Source organism: Copadichromis virginalis, linkage group LG8 (genome assembly GCF_057382275.1).
Source record: "Copadichromis virginalis isolate Kocher_CV1m ecotype Utaka linkage group LG8, C_Virginalis_male_GT1.1, whole genome shotgun sequence".
Taxonomy (NCBI): Eukaryota; Metazoa; Chordata; class Actinopteri; order Cichliformes; family Cichlidae; genus Copadichromis; species Copadichromis virginalis.
This window is the reverse complement of record NC_140625.1, coordinates 15,442,927-15,470,522: the sequence shown is the minus strand read 5'-3', so window position 1 is coordinate 15,470,522 and position 27,596 is coordinate 15,442,927. Positions and strand designations below refer to the sequence as shown.

Sequence of the window (27,596 nt, the reverse complement as noted above, 5' to 3'; positions counted from 1 at the left end):
TTCTTAAAATAAAACAACACAAATATTATTTATTCAAAGTAGCAGTTCACAACTTTACCTGTGATCATAAACAAAAACGTCTCATCTTTTATTTGCCCATAATAAAGGCACACAAGCGGCCACAAGCATGAACAGATAAATAGCAGCTGATATGCAGCAATTACCTCCAATAAACATGTAAGAGAGGCAAATGCTCTTGATTGACGTACCTTTGACAAGCAGCACAGCATGACCGTTAATAAGGAAGTAACAGGCGGGGCAAAGGTCTCTGTAGTTGTACAAGGCCAGAAAGGAGAAGCAGTTATTTACTTAGTCATTTGCCAATATGAAAAGGGACCAGAGGTTACGAGAGGAGGATGTAGCTAAGAATTAAAAGTCAACAACTTTGAATTAAAGTTATCATAGTGCAGGTCAGAGAAATTCTTTGCCAAACTTAAGTGTGGTTTTTGTCAACATACCAGCAGAGGTGCTGAAAATAGCAGCTACAAGGTTATCCGGGGAAAACAAAGGAATTGAACAAGTTCAAAGTATGTGTGCCAGTTAGGAGTCCTGAAGACGATGAAGCTTTTATCCCTTATCTCAGACCACTTGTTGCTCTGTGTCTTCCTGAGTCTACTCTGGGTAAGTTTTTTTTTACCTTTCACTTTGATGGTGATCAGATAGCGAAGCTCAGTGTAGGTTACCCTCGACAAAAGGAAGCAGTGCAGTCAAAACCACAGTGAAGCCTAAATGCATGACATGCTTCATTATGTATTTGAAACACTATAGTTATGTTTTGTGAAATACTGGTTTGTACAGAAATACAAGAACAACAAAATCTTGTTAAATGGCATGAAAATTCTGGACTTTTCCAGATTTTGAAACATGAATTTATTCCTTCTTTGCGACACCGATCTGTTTCCTCTGAGAACAAAAAGAGGATGAAAGAAGAAAATTCAACAATATCTTAAACACTTACACGATACAGACTTAATGATTTAATCAAATCAGATGTGGAATTTTAAAGAGTGTGTCCGAGGAGAAATGTGTTAGATATTTCATAGGCCAGTAAATGTAAGTAACTGTAGCTATAATATACAATATAATAATACATATGATTTGTATTTTTAGTCAAACCAAACACTTAATTAATAGATTTTTTGCCAGCTCTGTGATTTTTATGTTATAGATGTTGCTAGTTGTAGAAGCTGACACATAAAATGCTAAAATAATTTGACACTGACTTATTTGTTTCCTGCACATCATTTTTTTTTTTTTAGTGAAAGTTTTTGTTCTTATAAAGCAGAAAGCTCAGAGGATATCTCGAAGTATTACTGTTCACATAATGTTTGTGATATAATGTAGATGTGAAATTAAAAGCAGCAAACATCGCTCTGTGACTCTGCCACAGACTCGTGTTAACTGGGTATTCAATGGTGATTTTTTTTCACAGATTTTAGATTCTGTATTTTTCACTCTTTTTCTGCTTTTAGGGCACAACTGACTCCACTAGAACAATCACATCAACAGTGACGACGACAGTGACAGCAGGACAGAAAAGTACAGCAAAAACAGAAACAAGCACAAGACTAAGAACCAATCTGCTGACAGGTACAACACAAAAAACCTCTCCACTAACTCAAACAACACAAACATTTACTCCACTGGCTCAAACAAATCCCACTCCACAGACTTCAACAGAACAAACAACTACATCTACAACAGCAAAAGCCCGTAAGAATGAAACACTATACTAGACTTTTGTTGGTGATCGGTAAAACTGAAGTGAATGTCATTCTGGGTTTTTATTGTGGTAAAAGGTGAACACCACTCTCAAATCATCACAGCTCCTGACAATGTAACAAAAAAGGAGTGAAAGCAGTATAGTCAGTGCTTCAGTTCTTGTTCTTTTTTAAACTTTTTTTGAACTACAACCACTGTGTGTCTTTTCTTTTTCAGCTCCAGATAATGTTGACAGAGTGGATGTGACCACACAAAATGAGAACAGTATAACTCTGACCTGGAACAAGGTTAACAACATCCCAACATACATACTGCAATATGGTAATATAAGAGAAGATATTAATAAAATTGAAGAAGGACCCATAGTACATGTGGTCACTTCTCTGACTGCTGGGACAAACTACACATTCACTCTCTTCACCACGTCTGAGGGACTCAACAGCAATGGATACAGATTCAGTGCTGTGACAGGTTAGTGAGCACTGAACAAAACATTCAGTCTAATTAAAACCTACACAAAATGCAAGATGTTGTTGGGAACATTGTTTTAGTTTCTTTTGTGTGTGTTTTTCTATTCTAGCTCCTCGTAATGCTGACGACTTTAAGAAAAATGGACAAAATGAGACCAGCATAACTCTGGAGTGGAAAACAGTCCCTAACATCGACAATTATATTCTTGCGTTTAATGGGAGCAAGATCAATATTAGTAATTCTGAAAACGAATACAGAGTGTTAAATTTGACCAGTGGAACCAGATACACTTTCACTCTCTTCACTGTGTTTGGAAATGTCAGAAGCAGTGGAGTAAACTGCATCACAGTCACTGGTAAGATATATTTTCTCTAACATAGACAGATAAACCAGGATGGACCAGCTCATTAGTACTTGAAACTTTAGCTGATGGAGAGTTGTTGTTTTTTTTTTTGTGTGTGTTTTTTTAATCAAAGCCACTTTCCTCTGTTATCTTTAGCTCCACAAAGTGTTAATAATGTGACTGTGGTGCATCAAAATGAGATGAGTATACCACTGGAGTGGAACAAGGTTAAAAACATCCCAGAATACATCCTACAGAATAATAACATAAACATTTGTCAAATTTTCCAACTTGAATATGTCAAATACTAACCCGACCTATAATCCTAGACTGCTTACTGCTAACCTGTTGGAGGTTAACAGATTAAAAACATCTAAAACAGTCATAGTCCTTTAAAATGTTCCACAGTTGATGCTCCTCTACAACATGAACAATGGCAGAGCTCTATAATGATGTTTAAGGTTTCTCAGAAACAGAAGAGTGTAGCTCACCTAATATTTTTCAAAAGGACTGATAAAAATACTGAAACTGAAGCCTCGCTCCATGTTTCTGTGTCTGACAGAAAATGTTGTTACAGTTTCTTGTTTGTGCGTTTTTCTATTCTAGCTCCTCGTAATGCTGACGACTTTAAGAAAAATGGACAAAATGAGACCAGCATAAATCTGGAGTGGAAAACAGTCCCCAACATCGACAAATACATTCTTGCGTTTAATGGGAGCAAGATCAATATTAGTAATTCTGAAAAAGAATACAGAGTGTTAGATTTGACCAGTGGAACCAGATACAATTTCACTCTCTTCACTGTGTTTGATAATGTCAGAAGCAGTGGAGTAAACTGCATCGCAGTTACTGGTGAGATGTAATTTCTCTAACATAGATAGATAAACCAGGATGGACCGGCTCATTAGTACTTGAAACTTTAGCTGATGGAGAGTTGTTGTTTTTTTTTGTGTGTTTTTTTTTGTTTGTTTGTTTATCAAAACCGCTTTCCTCTGTTATCTTTAGCTCCACAAAGTGTTAATAATGTGACTGTGGTGCATCAAAATGAGACCAGCATAACTCTGGGATGGAAAACAGTCCCCAACATCAACAATTATATTCTTGTGTTTAATGAAAGAGAGATCAACATTAGTAATTCTGAAAAAGAATACAGAGTGTTAAATTTGACCAGTGGAACCAGATACACTTTCACTCTCTTCACTGTGTTTGGAAATGTCAGAAGCAGTGGAGTAAACTGCATCGCAGTCACTGGTAAGATATATTTTCTCTAACATAGACAGATAAACCAGGATGGACCAGCTCATTAGTACTTGAAACTTTAGCTGATGGAGAGTTGTTGTTTTTTTTTTTGTGTGTTTTTTTTTAATCAAAGCCACTTTCCTCTGTTATCTTTAGCTCCACAAAGTGTTAATAATGTGACTGTGGTGCATCAAAATGAGATGAGTATACCACTGGAGTGGAACAAGGTTAAAAACATCCCAGAATACATCCTACAGAATAATAACATAAACATTTGTCAAATTTTCCAACTTGAATATGTCAAATACTAACCCGACCTATAATCCTAGACTGCTTACTGCTAACCTGTTGGAGGTTAACAGATTAAAAACATCTAAAACAGTCATAGTCCTTTAAAATGTTCCACAGTTGATGCTCCTCTACAACATGAACAAGAGCAGAGCTCTATAATGATGTTTAAGGTTTCTCAGAAACAGAAGAGTGTAGCTCACCTAATGTTTTTCAAAAGGACAGATAAAAATACTGAAACTGAAGCCTCGCTCCATGTTTCTGTGTCTGACAGAAAATGTTGTTACAGTTTCTTGTTTGTGCGTTTTTCTATTCTAGCTCCTCGTAATGCTGACGACTTTAAGAAAAATGGACAAAATGAGACCAGCATAAATCTGGAGTGGAAAACAGTCCCCAACATCGACAAATACATTCTTGCGTTTAATGGGAGCAAGATCAATATTAGTAATTCTGAAAAAGAATACAGAGTGTTAAATTTGACCAGTGGAACCAGATACAATTTCACTCTCTTCACTGTGTTTGATAATGTCAGAAGCAGTGGAGTAAACTGCATCGCAGTTACTGGTGAGATGTAATTTCTCTAACATAGACAGATAAACCAGGATGGACCGGCTCATTAGTACTTGAAACTTTAGCTGATGGAGAGTTGTTGTTTTTTTTTGTGTGTTTTTTTTTGTTTGTTTGTTTATCAAAACCGCTTTCCTCTGTTATCTTTAGCTCCACAAAGTGTTAATAATGTGACTGTGGTGCATCAAAATGAGACCAGCATAACTCTGGGATGGAAAACAGTCCCCAACATCAACAATTATATTCTTGTGTTTAATGAAAGAGAGATCAACATTAGTAATTCTGAAAAAGAATACAGAGTGTTAAATTTGACCAGTGGAACCAGATACACTTTCACTCTCTTCACTGTGTTTGGAAATGTCAGAAGCAGTGGAGTAAACTGCATCGCAGTCACTGGTAAGATATATTTTCTCTAACATAGACAGATAAACCAGGATGGACCAGCTCATTAGTACTTGAAACTTTAGCTGATGGAGAGTTGTTGTTTTTTTTTTTGTGTGTTTTTTTTTAATCAAAGCCACTTTCCTCTGTTATCTTTAGCTCCACAAAGTGTTAATAATGTGACTGTGGTGCATCAAAATGAGATGAGTATACCACTGGAGTGGAACAAGGTTAAAAACATCCCAGAATACATCCTACAGAATAATAACATAAACATTTGTCAAATTTTCCAACTTGAATATGTCAAATACTAACCCGACCTATAATCCTAGACTGCTTACTGCTAACCTGTTGGAGGTTAACAGATTAAAAACATCTAAAACAGTCATAGTCCTTTAAAATGTTCCACAGTTGATGCTCCTCTACAACATGAACAAGAGCAGAGCTCTATAATGATGTTTAAGGTTTCTCAGAAACAGAAGAGTGTAGCTCACCTAATGTTTTTCAAAAGGACAGATAAAAATACTGAAACTGAAGCCTCGCTCCATGTTTCTGTGTCTGACAGAAAATGTTGTTACAGTTTCTTGTTTGTGCGTTTTTCTATTCTAGCTCCTCGTAATGCTGACGACTTTAAGAAAAATGGACAAAATGAGACCAGCATAAATCTGGAGTGGAAAACAGTCCCCAACATCGACAAATACATTCTTGCGTTTAATGGGAGCAAGATCAATATTAGTAATTCTGAAAAAGAATACAGAGTGTTAAATTTGACCAGTGGAACCAGATACAATTTCACTCTCTTCACTGTGTTTGATAATGTCAGAAGCAGTGGAGTAAACTGCATCGCAGTTACTGGTGAGATGTAATTTCTCTAACATAGACAGATAAACCAGGATGGACCGGCTCATTAGTACTTGAAACTTTAGCTGATGGAGAGTTGTTGTTTTTTTTTGTGTGTTTTTTTTTGTTTGTTTGTTTATCAAAACCGCTTTCCTCTGTTATCTTTAGCTCCACAAAGTGTTAATAATGTGACTGTGGTGCATCAAAATGAGACCAGCATAACTCTGGGATGGAAAACAGTCCCCAACATCAACAATTATATTCTTGTGTTTAATGAAAGAGAGATCAACATTAGTAATTCTGAAAAAGAATACAGAGTGTTAAATTTGACCAGTGGAACCAGATACACTTTCACTCTCTTCACTGTGTTTGGAAATGTCAGAAGCAGTGGAGTAAACTGCATCGCAGTCACTGGTAAGATATATTTTCTCTAACATAGACAGATAAACCAGGATGGACCGGCTCATTAGTACTTGAAACTTTAGCTGATGGAGAGTTGTTGTTTTTTTTTGTGTGTTTTTTTTTTAATCAAAGCCACTTTCCTCTGTTATCTTTAGCTCCACAAAGTGTTAATAATGTGACTGTGGTGCATCAAAATGAGATGAGTATACCACTGGAGTGGGACAAGGTTAAAAACATCCCAGAATACATCCTACAGAATAATAACATAAACATTTGTCAAATTTTCCAATTTGAATATGTCAAATACTAACCCGACCTATAATCCTAGACTGCTTACTGCTAACCTGGTGGAGGCTAACAGATTAAAAACATCTAAAACAGTCATAGTCCTTTAAAATGTTCCACAGTTGATGCTCCTCTACAACATGAACAAGGGCAGAGCTCTATAATGATGTTTAAGGTTTCTCAGAAACAGAAGAGTGTAGCTCACCTAATATTTTTCAAAAGGACTGATAAAAATACTGAAACTGAAGCCTCGCTCCATGTTTCTGTTTCTGCCAGAAAATGTTGTTACAGTTTCTTGTTTGTGCGTTTTTCTATTCTAGCTCCTCGTAATGCTGACGACTTTAAGAAAAATGGACAAGATGAGACCAGCATAAATCTGGAGTGGAAAACAGTCCCCAACATCGACAAATACATTCTTGCGTTTAATGGGAGCAAGATCAATATTAGTAATTCTGAAAACGAATACAGAGTGTCAGACTTGACCAGTGGAACCAGATACAATTTCACTCTCTTCACTGTGTTTGGAAATGTCAGAAGCAGTGGAGTAAACTGCATCGCAGTCACTGATGGTGGTAAGACATATTTTCTGTATTATAGATAAATTAGCCCAGATGGACGCCTCATTAGTACTTGAAACTTTAGCTGATGGAGAGATTTTTTTTGTCAAAGCCACTTTCCGCTGTTATCTTACCACAAAGTGTTAATAATGTGACTGTGGTGCATCAAAATGAGATGAGCATAACACTGCAGTGGGAAAAGGTTAAAAACATCCCAGAATACATCCTTACTAAAACTTAGGAAACCAAAATGGTTACTTAAGGATGTCATTTGTGAATCAGAATTTGTAAAATTGTCTTTATTTCATCTTTAGCTCCTTATAATTCACAGCAACTGCATTTGAATCAGACTAAATGAGACCAGAGCTTCATTTATTTATTAACATAGGGGAGACCGGGGATAGTTGTAACATTTTTGACATTTCTGTCTGTAAATTGAAGCTCTTTTAAGGTAGTGGATTCAAAATGTAATGCAAAGTATTTACATGTCTCTGCTATTAAATAGTGCAGCTATTTTCTCTGCAGCACAATTACCCATTGCATGGTATGGTCTCAAACACGAAGAGTGAAATGTTACAATTAACCCCATAGTCTGGGTTAGTTGTAACATATCCTGGGGTAAAATGTAACACAATGAAATAAGGGTACTAACAAAACATTAACATGTAATCTTTGTTTATTCAACACATGAATGCACTTAGAGCCATTTATGTAGCTATGTGTGTGTGTGACAGAATGCAAAAATCTAGCTTTTGAACATATTCCAACCCTGAACATATTAGCCCTGATTGGAGAAATTGGAAGTGTTACAACTGACCCACGTTACAACTATCTCCCCTATGTGTGTTGCTTTGTCACTATGAGTGCCTTGAAAGGAAAAAGTAACATCTATTTATGCTTCCGAAATCATTCTTTGTCCTCTTTCAGCTCCAAAAAATGTCCAGAATGTGACTGTGACACAAAATGAGAACAGTATAACTCTGATGTGGGAGAAGGTTAACGACATGCTAACATACATCCTAGAATATGACAGCGGTAGTATTGTTATTGGCAAGAATGACATGGACGGATGCACGACATCAGGTGCATCAGTTACATGTGTGGTCTCTTCTCTGACTGCTGGGACAAACTACAATTTTACCCTCTTTACTGTGTTTGAGAACGTCAGCAGCTCTGGATACAACTTTAGTGCACCGACAGGTATGTAATCAAGTGGGTTTTTTTAAACTGTTTGTTTTCCTTGTGATACAATATATTTAAATGGACAATATAAGTCCAAGTCAAATTTCTATATTTTCCTTCTGGCCTGCAGTGCCATTTATCCATCCAGGTTCCACTATCTCAGAGCAGAAGGAAGTGTGCATCTAACCCTTATGATAGGCTTGTGCTTGTAATAGAGCAACAAACATGAATGGTGTCCTCTTAGCAAGCAGCATGCTTAATTATAATATTTTATATAATAACTATATAATTATCATATTATTAGTATATGTTGTTATTTTTTATTTATTGAATTTTGACTGATCTGATCACCTGATTGGAAACATACATTGATGCTGAGCCATTTAGCTCACACACCTACTCAGACTTAAGTTTGTAAAAGCTTGTGATAACTGAACTAGCTCTATACTCCTGTATGTTACACAGTCACATGTAGCTATTTCACTCTAAAAGAAAAAGATGAACAAATTCCACTTCTGAGTTTTGTTTGTGTTTTTTCAGTTCCACCAGTGGTGCCTTGGGTCAGTGTGACTGAACGATTTGCTAACGGCATAACTCTAGAGTGGGAGAACATGAATAAAGCCTGGCAATACGAGCTTCAAATCAATGGTGGTGTGTCAGATAGTGTGTCAGACAGGTCCTCAGATACAATCAGAAAAGTAGTGACATCTCTTCAGCCTGGAACACAGTATGATTTCAGCTTAACCACAGTGTTTGCTGGACTTAGGAGCACTCCTTATACGAATTTAACAGTGACAGGTAAAAAAAAAAAAACTTTTATAACTTTTTCAGTATCAGAATGAAATTTTGTCCCATGAGAAAAATTACAAAGAGCCTGCAGTTTGAAGCACTTCAGGTGGTCTTCTTTTCAATGAGTTGTATAAACAACCATAAAAAAAATAAAAAAAGAATCAGGTTCCTGCATATAACTGTTTTCTCATCCATTTCAGCCATCGACTGTGCCAGTGCAGACTGGAAAGTTACCAACTCATCAATCAAAGCAAAGATTGAAGGCTTGTTTTCGACCGCAAGCGCCTATAATGGATCTAACGTTCATGTCAGTAATGGACGTGAAAATGTGTCGTTTACTGGACTTTACCCTGGTGCCACCTATAATATCTCTCTTGTCTATGAAAAGTCTTCCAGAGTTTTCCTGCAGTGTGAACACAAATTAACAATTCGTGAGTACAACAGAAACCATTTGAAGGACTAGCATATTTTTAATCTATAAAGTAGTTTTTGAGATCTTAAAGCATTCAGTCATATTGGTTACAGAAAGATTATCTGTGAATTGATTTAATTTAGTTTTTAATTTTTAGTTTTTTCCCTTGCATTCAATTGTTTTAGTCTTGAAAAAGGTTATTGCAACAAAACACCTTTTATTCACCATCTACATGCCGCAGGTTAACACAGTTATATTCATTGACTCAGTATTAATATATGAGCTTCATCCAGGTATCATTTTATTATTAACTGACCAATTCGTTCTGATAAATTAGCTCAAGAAATTAAAAAGCTTTAAGCAGAAAATTAGTATTTCTTTCAATATCTAATGTGTCAATGTTGAGGTCTTTATTTCTAGTTTTTATATGAAAATCCCCAAAATTATAAAATGTTTAAAATAAGAGGACTGCTTTGAATTCAACATAAGGCAAATAATCTTTCTAGTTGAAAACTAATTTTAAAATTACAGGCAGTTTTTATACACTCTTTTTTATAGTATAAAAAGTTTCATTATATTTGCTATAAGTCAGCCCGCCGCCTCTCACCAGGGGCAACTCCAGACTGAGACAGAGTCCAGCCCCTCTCCAGCCCCTCTCCAGGAGACTGGTTCCAGAGCCCAAGCCATGCTAATATCCCCTCGGCTTGCTGCCGGTACGTTGGGGTTTTTCCCGGTGGACGAGAGGGTTTGTTCCCTGCGCCTTAGGGTCGGGGAACGGGTCCTGACTGTCATCTGCGCTTATGCGCCGAGTGGCAGTTCAGAGTACCCAGCCTTCTTAGAGTCCCTGGGGGGGGGGGTGCTGGAAGGTGCTCCACCTGGAGACTCTGTTGTCCTGCTGGGAGACTTCAATGCTCACGTGGGTAACGACAGCGAGACCTGGAGGGGCGTGATTGGGAGGAACGGCCTCCCTGATCTGAACCCGAGCGGTGCTTTGTTATTGGACTTCTGTGCTAATCACAGTTTGTCCATAACGAACACCCTGTTCGAACATAAGAGTGTCCATAAGTGCACGCGGCACCAGGACGCTCTAGGCCGTAGGTCGATGATCGATTTTGTAATCGTATCACCAGACCTGCGACCATATGTTCTGGACACTCGGGTAAAGAGAGGGGCTGAGCTGTCAACTGATCACCACCTGGTGGTGAGTTGGATCAGGTGGCGGGGGAGGACACTGGACAGACCTGGTACACCTAAACGCGTAGTGAGGGTGTGCTGGGAACGTCTAGCAGAGGCCCCAGTCCGCGAGATCTTCAACGCACACCTCCGGCAGAGCTTCAACAGCATTCCGAGGGAGACTGGGGACATTGAGTCCGAATGGACCATGTTCAGCGTCTCCATTGCCGAAGCTGCTGCATTGAGCTGCGGCCGCAAGGTGGTTGGTGCCTGCCGTGGTGGTAATCCCCGAACCAAATGGTGGACACCAGAGGTGAAGGGAGCCACCAGGCTGAAGAAGGAGTCCTATCTGGCTTGGTTAGCCTGTGGGACTCCGGAGGCAGCTGACAGGTATCGACAGGCCAAGCGGAATGCGGCTCGGGCAGTGGCTGAAGCAAAAACTCGGGTGTGGGAGGAGTTCGGAGAGGCCATGGAAAAAGACTTTCGGACTGCCTCGAAGAGATTCTGGCAAACCGTCAGGCGTCTCAGGAGGGGAAAGCGGTGCTCTACCTGCACTGTGTATAGTGCTGGCGGAGCGCTGTTGACGTCGACTGAGAAAATTGTCGGGCGGTGGAAGGAATACTTCGAGGACCTCCTTAATCCCACTGACACGTCTTCCGAGGAGGAAGCAGAGTCTGGGGATGAGGGGAATGACCCACCAATTTCTGGGGGCGAGGTCACTGAGGTAGTTAAACAACTCCTTGGTGGCAGAGCCCCTGGTGTTGATGAGGTCCGCCCCGAGTTCCTGAAGGCTCTGGACGTTGTAGGGCTGTCCTGGTTGACACGCCTTTGCAATGTTGCGTGGAGATCAGGGGCAGTACCTGTGGACTGGCAGACCGGGGTGGTGGTCCCCATCTTTAAGAAGGGGGACCGGAGGGTGTGTTCCAACTACAGGGGGATCACACTTCTCAGCCTCCCTGGGAAAGTCTATGCCAGGGTGCTGGAAAGGAGAGTTCTTCCGCTAGTCGAACCTCGGATACAGGAGGAACAATGCGGTTTTCGTCCTGGTCGCGGAACACTGGACCAGCTCTTTATCCTCTCGAGGGTACTTGAGGGCGCATGGGAGTTTGCCCAACCAGTCTACATGTGTTTTGTGGACTTGGAGAAGGCATTCGACCGTGTCCCTCGGGGTGCCCTGTGGGAGGTGCTGCGGGAGTATGGGGTGTCTGGCCCATTGCTACGGGCCATTCGATCCCTGTACAACCGTTGCAGGAGCTTGGTTCGCATTGCCGGCAATAAGTCGGACTCGTTCCCGGTGGGTGATGGGCTCCGCCAGGGCTGCCCTTTGTCTCCGGTTCTGTTCATAATTTTTATGGACAGGATTTCTAGGCGCAGCCAAGTGGCGGAGGGCTTTCGCTTTGGTGGCCTCAGAATCTCATCTCTGATTTTTGCGGATGATGTGGTTCTGTTGGCTTCATCAGGTGAAGGCCTCCAGCTCGCACTGGAACGGTTCGCAGCCGAGTGTGAAGCAGCGGGAATGAGGATCAGCACCTCCAAATCTGAGGCCATGGTTCTCAGCCGGAAAAGGGTGGAGTGCCCTCTCCGGGTCGGGGATGAGTCCCTGCCCCAAGTGGAGGAGTTCAAGTATCTCGGGGTCTTGTTCACGAGTGATGGGAGAAGGGAGCCGGGGATTGACAGACGGATTGGGGCTGCAGCTGCTGTAATGCGGACGCTGCACCGGTCCGTCGTGGTGAAGAGGGAGCTGAGTGTAAAAGCGAAGCTCTCAATTTACCGGTCGATCTACGTCCCTACCCTCACCTATGGCCACGAGCTGTGGGTAGTGACCGAAAGAACGAGATCGCGGATACAAGCGGCGGAAATGAGCTTCCTCCGAAGGGTGGCTGGCCTCTCCCTTAGAGATAGGGTGAGAAGTTCGGCCATCCGGGAGGGGCTCAGAGTAGAGCCGCTGCTGCTCCACATCGAAAGGAGTCAGCTGAGGTGGTTCGGGCATCTGACAAGGATGCCCCCTGGGCGCCTCTTGGGTGAGGTGTTCCAGGCATGTCCCACCGGGAGGAGGCCCCGGGGAAGACCCAGGACACGCTGGAGAGATTATATCTCTCGGCTGGCCTGGGAACGCCTTGGTATTCCCCCGGATAAGCTGGAGGAGGTGGCTGGGGAGAGGGAGGTCTGGGCCTCTTTGCTTAGGCTGCTGCCCCCGCGACCCGGCCTCGGATAAGCGGTTGAAGATGGATGGATGGATGGATGCTATAAGTCATAGATTTTCTGCTTTAGTTATGACTGTAAAACCTTTTTCTTGTTTTACTCAGTTCCTCCTAATCTAAATGCTCACTGTGAGTACTGGGCAGCTGGATACTCTGTTCTTATTAAATGGACAGACCCAGAGGGCGAGTGGACTAATGCGGAGGTGAATGTGGCTGGAAAGACTCACACAGTAGCTAGTCCTGAAACTGAGATCATAATCGATGGATTCCAACCTGCCAAAAAATATAAGGTGTCTGTAACTTCACTGTCTGGGGTGAGGAGTTCTGAACCGCATGTGTTTTACTGCCAAACTGATCCAAGGGGTGAGTAAAAGTAACTACATTACCATGTTACTGCTTGTAATCATAACAGTATACAGTATTTTCAACTTTGACTTGATTACAAATCGTTTCATTTCACTCAAGTGTAAAATAAAGCTCTAAACTTTTTAACTTTGTTGCATTTTAACTATGCTTTTGCTCCCTTTAGGAGTTATTGCAGGGTCTGTATTTGGTGTGCTTCTTTTTGGTCTCCTGGTCGCTCTGGTTGTCTTAATTTTCCTCAAAAGACCAGATATTATTAGGTGGGTCTCACTTCACTGACAAGAATAAAGTAAATTAAATCAAGACATTTATCATATTTAATGTTTTGATCCTGCAGCAGAAAGAAGTCTTCATTCATTGGTGGATCCAAAGTACCAAACACACAGAGCAAGTAAGTGTTTTTTTACAATGACAATTACCCACAATGAAGAAAAAACATTAATTCAGGCAAAAAATTAATTAATACGTTTGAGAGGGAATCATTAATGTCAATCACTATTAGGGATGGGTACTGATAAGATTTTCACGATTCCATTTTCGATTCTGTTTAACGATTCAATTCTTTATCGATTCTTTTTTTTTTTTTTAAAAAGGAGAACACTAAGGTTGATTAGCTTAGAACTTTGTTTTATATCTTCTCTTTGAACAAGATAGATGTTAGGGAGTTTTTATTGTTTTATTCGATTATGCTTCAAATGTTATGTTACACATATTTCACCAGACACAGTTTTCTGTAGAAACAGGAAGCTGACCCTGTGACACTGACATTTACCGCAAGAGACTAGTACAGAAATACATATCCGCAGAAGTTGACTTGAATTATATTATTCTTAGAAATTGACTTGCAACACACATACTTTGTGACACACACACACAGCTTACACACAGACAGCATCAGGACCTGCGTAACAGGAAATGTGATTATATTTGCATATTGACGATGTAACCTATAAAAATAAACGAATGCTGCAGTACGGGGTGACTCTCTGTCTGAGTTTCACCCGTGCCACACGTTATCAATCTCAAGTGTCTCAGTGTTGTTTACTCACCTGACTGTTTGTTAACTGTAAATCTCTGACAATAGAAATTTAGGAGTAACATGGCCTTACAAACCCAGCAGTGTGATCTTAAGAGATCCACAGCTCTTCAAAGGGGTGTCACAGGGTCCCCGGGGAAAAAAATTGTAAATGTAAAATAATAAAATAAATATTCTTCTGTAGCAATAACAAAGTATAACATAAATTATTCTGTAGCAATTACACAAGAGATATCCAGTAATGGTAAATGGCCTGTATTTATATAGCGCTTTACTAGTCCCTAAGGACCCCAAAGCACTTTACATATCCAGTCATCCACCCATTCACACACTGGTGATGGCAAGCTACATTGTAGCCACAGCCACCCTGGGGCGCACTGACAGAGGCGAGGCTGCCGGACACTGGCGCCACCGGGCCCTCTGACCACCACCAGGCAACGGGTGAAGCGTCTTGCCCAAGAACACAACGACCAAGACTGTCCAAGCCGGGGCTCGAACCGGCAACCTTCCGATTACAAGGCAAACTCCCAACTCTCGAGCCACGATCGCCCCAGTAATGTCCCTGCCTACAATTAAACACATTCACTTACCGAAAATCGGGGGCATCTGTGGCAAACGAGTGCAAGCCTTACCACAAACTTAGTCACTGCTCGGTGACATTCGTCTATCCTGGCCTGAAAGGAGACGCTACCAGTAGACTGCAGCAACAACTGCCAGCATCTGAGCCAGACTCTGTCTGTCTCTCTCATCATGGTCACCTAAATGCACAGTAATGGCAGGTTTTGTAATAAGGCAGATCGCGCTAACATAATATGCACTGTTAGTTGATTATTTACCTGCCGCATTAACGGGAGAGGACGTGCAAACGTTACCGGTGCTGCTGATTTGAGATTCACGAGTCCGGAGCGGAATTAAAAACACGACATTATCACGTGTTTTGTGAGCAAATGCTTTTGCATGTTCGTAGTGTTTCCTTAAATGAAATATCTACTTTGCAAGTATTGCAAGTTGCCCTGTTGTCTTCCGTTCTCGTAAAGTATAATCAAACTTTTTAGCCGTGTTTCCTGCCAGGTAAGCGACGCTCCGCAACGTGGTGACGTCATTCGGGGCGACTGGAATCGATAAGGGAATCGTTTGCAAAAATGGCAAACGATTCCAAGGAATTGAAACAGTGGGAACCGGTTCTCAACAAGAACCGGTTTTCGATACCCATCCCTAATCACTATCATATAATTTTTATTATTTCATTAGATTAGATAAAACTTTATTAATCCCTCGGGTGGGTTCCTCCGGTAAATTCGGTGAAACATTAGGTCAAAACAAAGGTAAGATTAATTCTACTTTTTTTATGTTTTATTTATTTATGTATTTTTTTATTTATTTTTAGATCTATTCCTGCTGCAAAGTTTCCGGACCACTTCCATCAGCTGAGTTTGGACGAGAACAGAGGCTTCAGCGAGGAATATGAGGTGCATAAAAAGATCAAGATTTTTTTTTCTCTTCTGCTTCTGTGTGTTCCTGTTTTTGTGTCTTTACTGTTTTATTTCTTACCATTTTATTCGTTTTACGATGGCCAGTATCTCAGTTTCATGCTTTGTTATCTGCTACGTTCATGCAGTGCCTCGCTCCTGTTGGAACAGACCAGACACGAAAGACTGCTATTCTACCTGAAAACAAAGCGAAGAATCGTTTCAATAACGTCTTGCCATGTGAGTCTCTCCTCTGACTGTTGAACCGTGCTGTTGTGAGCTCAGTCTAGCAGTCTATGTCACGTCTACTGGAGGTGCACTGGAGTTAAATCACCTGTTTTCTCATATTAGATGACTGGTGTCGTGTGAAGCTAACTACATCAGATCCTGATGGAATTTCAGACTATATCAATGCCAATTACATGCCGGTAAGTGTTACATTAAGATAAAGTTCAGTGAAGATCTCTTTATAACTACACCATACAGAAAGCATATAAACAAGCACCTTTGTGCGATTTCATGAGCTTTCTTTTTTCATTTCTATAACGAGCAGAAGATATACAAGCTAAATTAGTCTACATATTAACTTTGTCCCCTGCGACCCTGAAAAGGATAAGCGGAAGCGAATGGATGGATGGATTAACTTTGTCCACTGCTTTTCAGGGCTACAGCAGTAACAGAGAGTACATTGCCACTCAGGGCCCTCTGCCCTCTACTGTTAATGATTTCTGGAGAATGATTTGGGAACAAAGAGTTAAGAGGATCGTTATGGTAACCAACTGCATTGAAGGAGGGCGGGTAAGTCTTCAGGAAAATCTTAAAATGTTTTATTGATGGTCTTTTAAGGAAGTTGTTGTCAGGAGGAAACATGTTACTTCACAAAGAACAGATCAAGATCTATGATTAAAATACATTTTGTACATGTATTTTGTTGCTTTTTGTTCATTTTTCTAGACCAGGTGTGAACAATACTGGCCTGCAGACAGCAAGTCATGCCTTTATGGAGAGCTGTTGGTCACCATGAGATCTGAGCAACAGGAGACCAACTGGACGCTGAGAGAATTCAACCTGAAAGATGTATAAAAACTTACTTATATCTTCTGAGTGTGTGTGTAGATGGTACTAAGTAAGGCTAGAAAACATGAATAGAAAACACTGAAGGCTTTAACTGTTAATGTTGCTTTTAAAAGAATAATGGTTGATTGATACCTAAAATATTATGCTGTATATCAAGACATAGGCCTAAAGTAACTGTATATGAATGTTCCTCACAGAGAAAAACCTCAGAAGAACAGACAGTTAAACATTTCCACTTTACTGCCTGGCCTGATCATGGAGTCCCAGAGTGCACAGAGATCCTGATCCAGTTCAGAGGACTGGTGAGACAGCACATAGAGAGAGAAGGGGGCAAAGCACCAACTGTGGTTCACTCCAGGTATGAAATAAGTGTTTCCTTTTACATGGGTGCAGGGTTGCTTTTATACAATATCCACCCAGCTAAAGTCACACACTCTAATACTGGACCACCTTTACTTTAGGCAAGGCAAGGCAAGTTTATTTGTATAGCACAATTCAACAACAAGGTGATTCAAAGTGCTTTACAGAGACATTAGAAACAAAAACAAATAAAAAGCATGATTTAAAATTGATTAAAACAAGCAAACAAACAAACTAATTAACAAACAAACAAAACAGTATATAAAATCAAAACAGATAAAATCAGAACAGTAGATAAAATCAGTAGTTAAATGTAAGTTTTGAAATTTAAGCTTAAAAGTGTGGATTTGGTGCTTTATTCAAATGCAGCTGAGAATAGGTGAGTCTTCAACCTGGATTTAAATAAACTGAGTGTTTCAGCTGATCTGAGGCTTTCTGGGAGTTTGTTCCAGATATAAGGAGCATAAAAGCTGAATGCAGCTTCTCCGTGTCTGGTTCTGACTCTGGAAACTGATAAAAGACCGGATCCAGATGACCTGAGGGATCTGGAAGGTTCATACTGGGTCAGGAAGTCACTGATGTATTTTGGTCCTAAACCATTCAGAGCTTTATAGACCAGCATCAGAACTTTAAAGTCTATCCTCTGACGGACAGGCAGCCAGTGTAAAGACCTCAGAGCTGGACTGATGTGGTCCACTTTTTTGGTCTTAGTGAGGACTCGAGCAGCAGAGTTCTGAATGAGCTGTAGTTGTCTGACTGATTTTTTAGGTAGACCTGTAAAGATGCTGTTACAGTAATCAAGCCTACTAAAGATGAACGCATGGACTAGTTTTTCCAGGTCCTGTTGAGACATCAGATCTTTTATCCTTGAAATATTCTTGAGGTGATAGTAAGCTGACTTTGTTATTGTCTTAATGTGTTTCTCTAAGTTTAGGTCTGCATCCATCACTACACCCAAATTTCTCGCCTGGTTTGTGGTTTTTAGGTGTATAGATTGAAGTTCTCTGGTGACCTGTAATCGTTTTTCTTTGGCGCCAAAGACTATTACCTCAGTTTTGTTTTTGTTTAGCTGGAGAAAATTGTGGCACAACCAGTCATTAATTTCCTCGATGCATTTACCAAGAGCCTGTACAGGGCCTTGGTCTCCTGGTGACATTGTGATATATATTTGTGTGTCATCTGCATAGCTGTGGTAGTTTATTTTGTTGTTCTTTATAATCTGTGCCAGTGGGAGCCTGTAAATGTTAAACAGAAGGGGTCCCAAGATGGAACCTTGGGGAACTCCACATGTGATACTTGTCTGCTCAGATGTGAAGTTACCTATTGATACAAAGTATTTCCTGTTTTCTAAGTATGTTTTGAACCAGTTTAGTACAGTTCCTGAAAGACCTGCCCAGTTCTCCAGTCATTTGAGTAATAAGTTGTGGTCAACTGTATCAAATGCTGCACTGAGATCCAGTAAAACTAAGACTGACATTTTTCCACTGTCTGTATTCAGACATATGTCATTAAACATTTAGATGATCTTGTCAACAAACTTAGGTAAACTCACATCACTTACAACCCAAATTCCAACAATAAATATCAGCTCATTTTAAATTTGATGGCAGCAACACAAGTCAATAAAGTTGGGACATCGCCCCTCTTCTTTTAAGAGCCTATAAACATCTAAGAGAACTGAGTAGCTAAACTATAAAAGTGAATGGTCCTTGTTGAGTCTGCGCTTCAGCAGGCCCGCTAGTTCAGACTTATCACCCATGAAGAATGCAAGGCAGAACAGCTCAACCGGTTTTCACATGCTATAGCAAACGACTCCAAAGAACCAGCACCCACAGTTTCACAAACACCCATTGTAAAACCACCCTGTGGTGCGTCATAAAACTAAGGCACTGTGTGTGTGTGTGTGCATGTGTGTGTGTGCATATACAAGCCTGTGTATATGTGTGTGTGTGTGTGTGTGTGTGTGTGTGTGTGTGTGTGTGTGTGTGTGTGTGTGTGTGTGTGTGTGTTTATGTGACGTCCTGCTGATCACAAAGGGTCATCTCCCCTCACCCCTTTATCTGGCTTAGCTTCTTCCAACGGTTTACCATATACAGGTGAGGACATAAATGGCAGGAAGTAAAACATACTCACTAAATAAGGACAGAGAATTTTCACATAGGATGTCTCTACAGTTAAACACTACAGCTAATTACCTCCCTCACCATTCAACAGGCTGGGGATGGTAACAGAAACAGAAGAATGTCTTTGATCATACAATTTAAGGCAAGGCGTACAAATTTAAGTAACACAATGACAACATTTAACAATTTCAACCTAACAGTCCTAAGTTCCAAGAGATCCTCCAAATGGCCTATTAAAAGTAATAAAAGTAAAGTAAAAGAAGGTAAAAGGGCCACTTGCAGGACCTCTGGGATATTTATCTGAAAGTGTTGCTCTAAAACATATTTATAGTTTTCAACATTGATGGTGCCTATCCTATTGAATTATCACTAATGACCCCACAGACACACACACACACACACACACACACACACACACACACGGCTGCTGTTTTTTGAACTGAGTGGTGAAAGCAAGTCAAATAGTTTTGTATTTTGTTTTGTTTTTTATGATTTGGTTTCACCAAACTGAGCTCAAATTAAATTTAACTGAGCTCAAATCACAATCATTCAAGAATATTTTGCAACCATATTTACTCTCAAAAGATGATGGCTCATTACTTTCTCTCCAGATTTTAATATTAATTTTTAGATTTTATTATATTATAATTTTTTTTTTAATGCTTTAGAAATGTCTTAACCCATTTTAGGAGTTTCAGCAATTATATTTCTTTGCTTGATGGAGGCCAGTAATTTGACCTTTCTGAAATGGACTAACATATTTTTCATTACTACAGGATATGTCTTCCTAAATAACCGCTTAATAAATAAGATGCTACTTCAGGGTTAGGGTTAAATAAGCTATTGGTTGCCAAAATTATTAAACATTATTACTGATTACTGCAGTAAGTATGAATGGGAAAGCTATAGACTATTTGCTTGGTTAAATCCAGGTGTTTTGGGCTTTTTGTTTTGTCAGGCACGCTTTCTTTAGTCTCATTCACATTAGATTAAGAAGAAGTGACATAAAAGCTGGAGACCATAAATTTGGTCAGCATAAAGAATTTACTAATATTAAATCATAATTTATTAAAGGTCATTTTTTGTGTAAGTGCTGAGTTTAAAGATCTTCAGTTAGGAGCAACTAGTTCATCCTAATATTTACTTCTTTCCTTCTGTGGCCTTCAATCCTGTAAGATTATGAAAACTCACTGAAACAAATTGGGATCATTCTCATAAATATAAATACCACCAACGACACAATTGTGCTCCAGTGACTTTGTAGAATACAACATGCTGTGTTACAGTTATAGTCAGACCTCTTCTGGGATCTGCAGAGGAGGCATTCAATTAACCACAACATTATAAATTACTACGTACTCACATATAAACTCTACTATATGTGAGACTTTATAGAGACACAGCATGGACAGTGTCTGACTGATACTGTAAAAATATAATGTGATGTTTCGAGGCAGCGTATTAGGAGCAGGTGAAGGGTTGGTATCACATTCCCAAACACTCCTGTCTGTGATTAAAAGTCTTTTGTGACTAACAGTGTCATTCAGGTTTTGTGTTTTCTAATCCATTTTTCTTTCTGTCTTGATGTCTTGTTTTCAGCTCACTTTAGTTTCATTTTGCATTTACTAGTTTCACTTTGGTTTTTACTGTTTTGAAATGTTCCGTTTTATTTAAGCTTTCATTAGTTTGTGTGTTGTTGTTTTTTTAATAATTATAACATTTAGGGTATTTGTCAGGGGTATATTTTTAAAAGCATTGAGCAGATATTACATTACAAATTGCAAACACGTGCACTAAAGCCTTACTGAGCAGGCTGTGATGACAAATTTGACCAAAGGGACAAAGACTATAATTAAAGACATTTCCTCTATAATTTTATTGAAGCTTGTTGTTGTTGTGTACAGTATTGTTTTCCACATTGTTTTCACATCTAGTTATAGGTTCTAGTTTAGTTTTTGTTAACTATAATAACTTTGGCACAGACACAGTGATGAGAGCTTTCTATGTGACCTTAAAAACCTTTTGCTATCTTATTATGACGTTTGTGTCTCTCTTAGTGCTGGAGTCGGGAGAACTGGCACTATCATTTCCCTGGATGTGCTGCTTCAGCAGCTGGAGAAAGAACAAGCAGTCGGCATCAATGCCTTCGTACACAAGATGAGACTGAGCCGACCGTACATGGTGCAGACGGAGGTAACTGTGTTAAACTGCTTCTGATTGAGCCACCACTTCCTTAATTAGCTAATGTATTTCTTTATAGTCACAGCTGGTGACACAACACACAGACAGCACTTTATTCATCATAAGATATGCAGTTGTTTTTTTGTTTGTTTGTTTGTTTTAAATTGAGGTCCTTATTGTCCATCCTTTCATCTTAAAATATGAGTTTGAAAGATTTTTTTCTATTGTTCAATTTCTGTTTTCAAATTTTGTACACATTAACCAGCAGATGACTCCTTAAAATATTTTTAAAAAATCTTTAATGCCCAGTTTGTTCATTGTACATGTTACAGTAAAATAGGGCGATTTGATTCCAATTCACATGGTCCCGAATTGATTCGATCCACGGTTCGATTCGATTTGAATCTGAGAAATTTTGCCTCAGTCAGAAATATTATAATTCTGATCACATATCAGTACATATTTTTATATCTATAAAAAGAAAGCTGACACTTGCGAGAATTTATCAAAAGTGTAAGCATCACAGCAGATGCCTTTGTGTTAAAGTAACTGAGGAAAAAACAGAAAAACATGAAGGCGACTTTCCTTGCCTGGGATTTTATAGCTTTCTTTCAACATTGCAGCACAGTTTCAAAAATAAAGCATTCCAATTCTTTTAATAAACAAAAAGGTCCAACAAGCTTTGTTTTATGAAAAAAATTTTTTAGCTCTCTTACTTAAAAAGATGTAGACATAGACACAAAGACAAATACTGTCCAGAATGTCACAAACAGGACTATAATAAAATTTCAATCAAGTGTTTTGCTGTAGAGGTGGGCTTGGATAACGTAAAATCAATTCATTAAAACCCTAAATCGATTTTTAATACTAATTATATTTTTCCCGAAATGCCAGAATCTCAGGTTAAACCTCACAAAATTTCAACAATCACCAAACAGCTAAAACAGTAAATGAAAGCAGGTACACGGATTCTGCACAAAGACACAAACACAAAGCGCGGACCCATCGACAGATCAGAAGCAGTGAGATCTCTCACCCGACGGCATGGGCAGGGTCGGGGCTGAAAGCTGACAGCTCACTGATTCCCCTCCGTCGGCGGATCCGCGATTTGTATTTACGCCCTTTTTGCGCTAGATTCAGAAGCTGCAGGTTTTTATCTCTCTCCAAACAATATTGACTGAACCAGCAGCAAATGAAGATCCAAACTACGCTTCACATTTCGCTTCACGTAAACATCGTCATGAATTAGTTTTGCTGTTTTGCTCCCACCACGATAAAATCACACTTCATGCAGAGTTCGCTGTCTCTCTCCAAGAACAGTTTCCCATCTAAAAATCTTTTTTCTGCATTATTCGCTTGCTTATTATGCACAAGGCTACCGTTGTTTACAGCGCTGTTGGCCGCTGCTTTTTTTTTCCCTTTCACTTGCTTCCGAAAAGAAAGACTCATTTCTGCTGTTCAATAGGCTACTGAACAAATTTAAACTTTTTAAAATCATCCAAAATTGCAAAATGCTTAGCTGTGTCTCTAATAAAACCCCTGTAACTTTGCTCTGTCTCACTTCAGCAGCATCAGGTAATGTTCAGATGTTGATTAATGACTTAATGTTTCGTTTTTGATCTACTGCAGAATATTTTATGGTTAGGGTTAGGGGTTAGGGCAGAACTACTGCCTGTAAAGATCATAATATATTATGATATATTATGATCTTTACAGGCAGTAGTTCTGCATTTCAAATAACCAAAAACGTCTGGTATTTCCTTTTCAGTCCCAGTACATTTTCCTGCACCAGTGCATTATGGACAGTCTGCAACCAAAAGACACGAATGAAGAGAACATTTATGAGGATATATGTGAGAACACATACGAGACGCCAGACAGCATATACGTCAATGCCACTGCACTCCAAGAGCTCCATCGGCACAATGTAAATGCCTAGTATTAACCCTGCACTTAATCTTTTATGCACCCAATGAAAAACTATTTGTCTATGAGCAATATTTTGGTTTTAAACTACTATGCAAACTATTACATCTTAACTACACTTCAGATCTTATTTAGTTTGCATCTCTTCTAAATGTGTGATATTATAATTGTTGTTTTTGTGTGAGAAAATAGCCCTCTGATGACTTGGGAATGTTAAAAATGTCATGGTTCTGGGTCCTTTTCACCCATCATGTTGAGTTTCTTCTATTCTAGTGATATTTTGTATTATGGTTTATGTTCAGGTTCATTTATAGTCTTAGTTGTTCTGTTTTGAATTTCTTTATACTCCCTGTTTAGTTCTTGGGTTGTTAGGTTTCCCCTTGTGTCTTTGCCTCTCTCTCTGTGTCTGTGTTTATGTGTTTGTATGAGCCGTTGCGTCTTGTCTCCCTCCTTCTTTTCCATTCTATGTTTCCTGAGCCCATCATGTCTCCTCTCTCTCCCTCATGTTCCCTTGCTCCCTTTCGTCTGCCTTTCCTCCACTCCTCTGTCAAACTCATGTGTCAGTCATTCATTCATTTCCTGTTCTATTGTGAAGGTCTTGTGTTCCATGCTCAGTGTGTTTAGTTTTGGTTCCCTGGTGTCGTCATGTCTAATTTGTCTCAGCTCTGTTCCGCATGTATTTTCTGTTTCCTCGTCATTGTACTGTGTATTTAAGCTTCTGTTTCCCTCAGTCCATTTGCGTTCTCACGTAATTTGTGAATGTTGTATATGGGCTGATGTAGAGGGTGATTATTAGACGGGTAATTAAAAGCATTAAAAGCACAATTACCACAGTGACTCTAAAACATGACTGCACTGCAGGAGTATCTGTAGTGTATCGTGAGATGTTAAATGCAGTTTAGTATATACATTGCAACTGAGAAAAAATGAGTCTGTAGCCAGACTGTGACATACACTGACCATGCACTTCACAGGTACACCACTTCAGCTGCTTGTTAATGCAAATATCTAATCAGCCAATCACATGGCAGAAACTCGGTGCATTTAGGGATGTGGATAGTTTTTTAGTGTCTGTCTGAGCAGAAAAATGCAATTGTTAATTATCTGCTTAGATCACACAGGTACCTGAAGGCGAAATATAACAAGCAGACACATTTTTCTTTAAGGAGTCACAATAGAAGTCATCAGGAATTGATATCTGATGTATAATTCTTATAATTTGGATCCTTAAATAAAATAGACTGAAGGTTTAATGTAACTACTCGAGAAGATGGAGTGATGAAGAGATTGTGATTGTGATGTATTATAGAATGAAATTTAAAATAGCTTATCAAGAATATGCTCATGACTGCACATCTAAATTTAAAATTTTCTGTTTATATTTTCACGGACATTGTATGTTTTAATATACCTTTGTGTGAAATTAAATATATATGCTCAAACTGATTTAGCTTGTGAAAAAAGCACCCGTGATTTGTTAAAATTGTCACTTATGATGCAAATTGTTCACAAATAAATAATATATATAATATTTACTTTTGAATGATGTCAAAAACAAAATCATTTTTCTGCTTAATGAATGTTTATTATATTCTATATGTAATTAGAATTGCATTTAAATTTAGTTCTTAAATTTACTTTTAAATTTACATAATCATACCATTTATATTTAGACAACAGCATGAGAATGCACAGAACAGACATATTTATGTATAATTAGTTCACAGAAACATACCAAAATATTACAAAATAATCAGGTTATATGAATTAGTTTCTTCATTTTGATCTGAGCATCATTAGTACATTAAATAAATATAAATGGGTGCTAATGAAGATTGTTAGCATCTGTTGGTCATTTGTAATAACAAACTAATTCAACCTCCAACAACAACAAACCATAACAACAGGAACATGGAGATAATGAGGACAGCAAAAGACAGCAATAAGGAAACTCAGTAATCTGGTGAAATCTTGTCAAAAGTGCTGCAGGAGATGATGTTTCACTAACAATCTCCTGAAAGAATGACCCAAATCTTCAGGTTTTGGTAAAGATGTCAACATCTGCATGGCTCAGTTTACGTCCAGTGATTGTTACGACAGCAACTTGGAACCATGAAGACTCTGCTCTTATGTCCCTGTGGATGTAAAACAGGATTCATAATCAGTGAGATCCAAGCACAGTCTGAAAGCTATATATATATTTATTTTTTCCATTCATATTCAGACTCACTTAAGAGTCTTGTTAGAGACCAGGACAGGTGTAGCTGCTGTCAGGATCCAGCCCGCTGGAGATGAACTGCACAAATCCTGGCCTATTAGAGCGAATGCGGGACTTGATCCAGGACTGGTAACGGGACACTCTGGAGTAGACTCCTGGCAGATTGGGCTGAGCACAACCAAAACCAAAACTTACAATTCCAGACTGGACCCAAACAGAGCCCTGTTTACTCACCATTGGACCTCCTGAGTCTCCCTGTAGAGATAAAGAGGACACATCTGAGAATCTTTGAAACACCTGGTTATGTAACCAAATGAGATGATGAAGCCTACCTGACATGAGTCTTTGCCTCCTGCCAGAACACCAGCACAGATCATGTTGTCTGTGACTGTGCCCACTCCATTCAGGCAGTTACACTGTCTGTTTCCCACAACTGGCACCTCCACTTCTTGCAGCGTTTGAGGGAAGGGTAAGGCCACTGATGGGATGCAAGACGAGGAGCTGTTTACACACAAACCAATGAACCACAGAACACATGAACACTGAAACACCAACAACAGCCTCACCTCCCTCCTTGACTGCACCCCAGCCAGTCACCCAGCTATCAGTGCCATTGTTGAACACACTGCCACTCGCTGCCAGGCACACAGGTCTGATGTAGTCAGTGAATCTGACTGGTGAGGAGAGTCTGAGCAGAGCGATGTCATTGTTGTTGGTCATACTGTCATAGTTTGGGTGCAAAATGATTTTGACAACATTTCTGGACACCTTATTTGGATTTGCACCCTGCAGGCTCTGAAGACCAAGAGAAACCGTCCACCCAGAAGGACTTGAACTAAAGTTATAGAAATGAAAAGAAAATATAGACGTTTTGACAAAAAAATGTACTGTAAACATTTGTCATTATGCTGCATTTGAGCTGGAAGAGTAAGAAAGCTTGGGTCAGTTTTTCAACATTTATGTTCATGAAATGTTTCAGGAATTACATAATTTTTAGAATTTCCAATCTGGTATTTGCCTTTTAGACAAATGTTAGTCAAAGTCCTGTTCTAGCTGGATCAGTTAGGTATAAAGATTAAACAGATGTTTGTGTTACTCACCCAGAGAAGCAGTGAGCAGCAGACATCACCCACTCTTTGTTGATGAGGGAACCGCCACAAAAATGTTTACCACGTAGCTGCACGCTGACCTGCCACGGCCAGTATCCAGGTGGAGCATCTTCACCTCCGACTATCCTGCCGTTGAGTGGAGCAGTGCCACATACTGAAACAAAGATCAGCAGGATCAAACTTCAGAAGCAACATAAATCATTGTAGGAACACGGAAAACATTTTTTCTGTTTTTATCTGGATCCCGGTTAATTTTTTTATTTTAAAATACATAATTAATATTAAAAAATAATAAATTTGAATTAATGATTTGTTTTTTTAATCAGAGAAACTGTTGTTTTACCTACCATCAGGCTGAGCATTTGATTCTGGAAAGAAACACAACAGGATCAGTGTTGTTCATGAGAGGAGACAATTTTAAAAGGTTTTAAGTGAAAATATATATTTGCATTTATATTTTAAGTCAAAACATTTATGTTGCATGCACATGTTGGCATAAGCCTGACTTACCTGCTGCCAGGAGGCTCACCAAAGCAAATAAATGAGTCCACTGCCTCAACGCCATTGTGTAAATTCACAGTTCTTGTGTGTCCCTCTTTTGTACTTGTCACCCAGCTAGCAGTGAGTGGCAAATATATAAGCAGAGTGTCACCTGCCACTATGTTTGCCCTGCCCATGTGCACATCCCACCGCCAGAAAACTGAAGCATTTCCTTCTACCTTTAATTTCTGGGACAAAGATTTAAAGACCACAGTGCAATTTAAAAAATATATATAATTTTCTTTATATGTCATATTTGTAATAAACACGAATATTGGCAGTAGTTTTTGTTACAGACTTCTGCCCTTTTTACAGTTCTGTACTTCTTTCCACATTAATGTT

General features: G+C 39.4%; 3 protein-coding genes across 3 annotated transcripts; 2 read left to right on the top strand and 1 right to left on the bottom strand.

Moving 5' to 3' along the window:
* Positions 1 to 252: 252 nt before the first annotated feature.
* LOC146703028 (receptor-type tyrosine-protein phosphatase H-like) lies at positions 253 to 24,924 on the top strand. The gene is made up of 23 exons (XM_085466135.1): positions 253 to 621; positions 1,473 to 1,590; positions 1,939 to 2,193; positions 2,303 to 2,548; positions 4,382 to 4,627; positions 4,781 to 5,026; positions 5,621 to 5,866; positions 6,020 to 6,265; positions 6,859 to 7,110; positions 8,023 to 8,295; positions 8,818 to 9,075; positions 9,267 to 9,497; positions 12,958 to 13,215; positions 13,382 to 13,475; positions 13,553 to 13,606; positions 15,639 to 15,720; positions 15,870 to 15,960; positions 16,072 to 16,148; positions 16,384 to 16,518; positions 16,675 to 16,797; positions 16,995 to 17,155; positions 21,338 to 21,473; positions 23,230 to 24,924. Exons 1-23 carry the CDS (start codon positions 559 to 561, stop codon positions 23,398 to 23,400), a joined length of 4,062 nt encoding a protein of 1,353 aa, XP_085322261.1. The 5' UTR covers positions 253 to 558; the 3' UTR covers positions 23,401 to 24,924.
* LOC146703029 (tenascin-like) lies at positions 2,962 to 4,375 on the top strand. The gene is made up of 3 exons (XM_085466126.1): positions 2,962 to 3,388; positions 3,542 to 3,787; positions 3,932 to 4,375. Exons 1-3 carry the CDS (start codon positions 2,986 to 2,988, stop codon positions 4,084 to 4,086), a joined length of 804 nt encoding a protein of 267 aa, XP_085322252.1. The 5' UTR covers positions 2,962 to 2,985; the 3' UTR covers positions 4,087 to 4,375.
* A 700-nt stretch (positions 24,925 to 25,624) lies between the features above and the next one.
* On the bottom strand, positions 25,625 to 27,358 carry LOC146703027 (serine protease 33-like). The gene is made up of 6 exons (XM_085466125.1): positions 27,225 to 27,358; positions 27,062 to 27,082; positions 26,706 to 26,868; positions 26,172 to 26,440; positions 25,938 to 26,083; positions 25,625 to 25,860 (listed from the first exon to the last, which is right to left on the bottom strand). Exons 1-6 carry the CDS (start codon positions 27,277 to 27,279, stop codon positions 25,630 to 25,632), a joined length of 885 nt encoding a protein of 294 aa, XP_085322251.1. The 5' UTR covers positions 27,280 to 27,358; the 3' UTR covers positions 25,625 to 25,629.
* Positions 27,359 to 27,596: the final 238 nt, after the last annotated feature.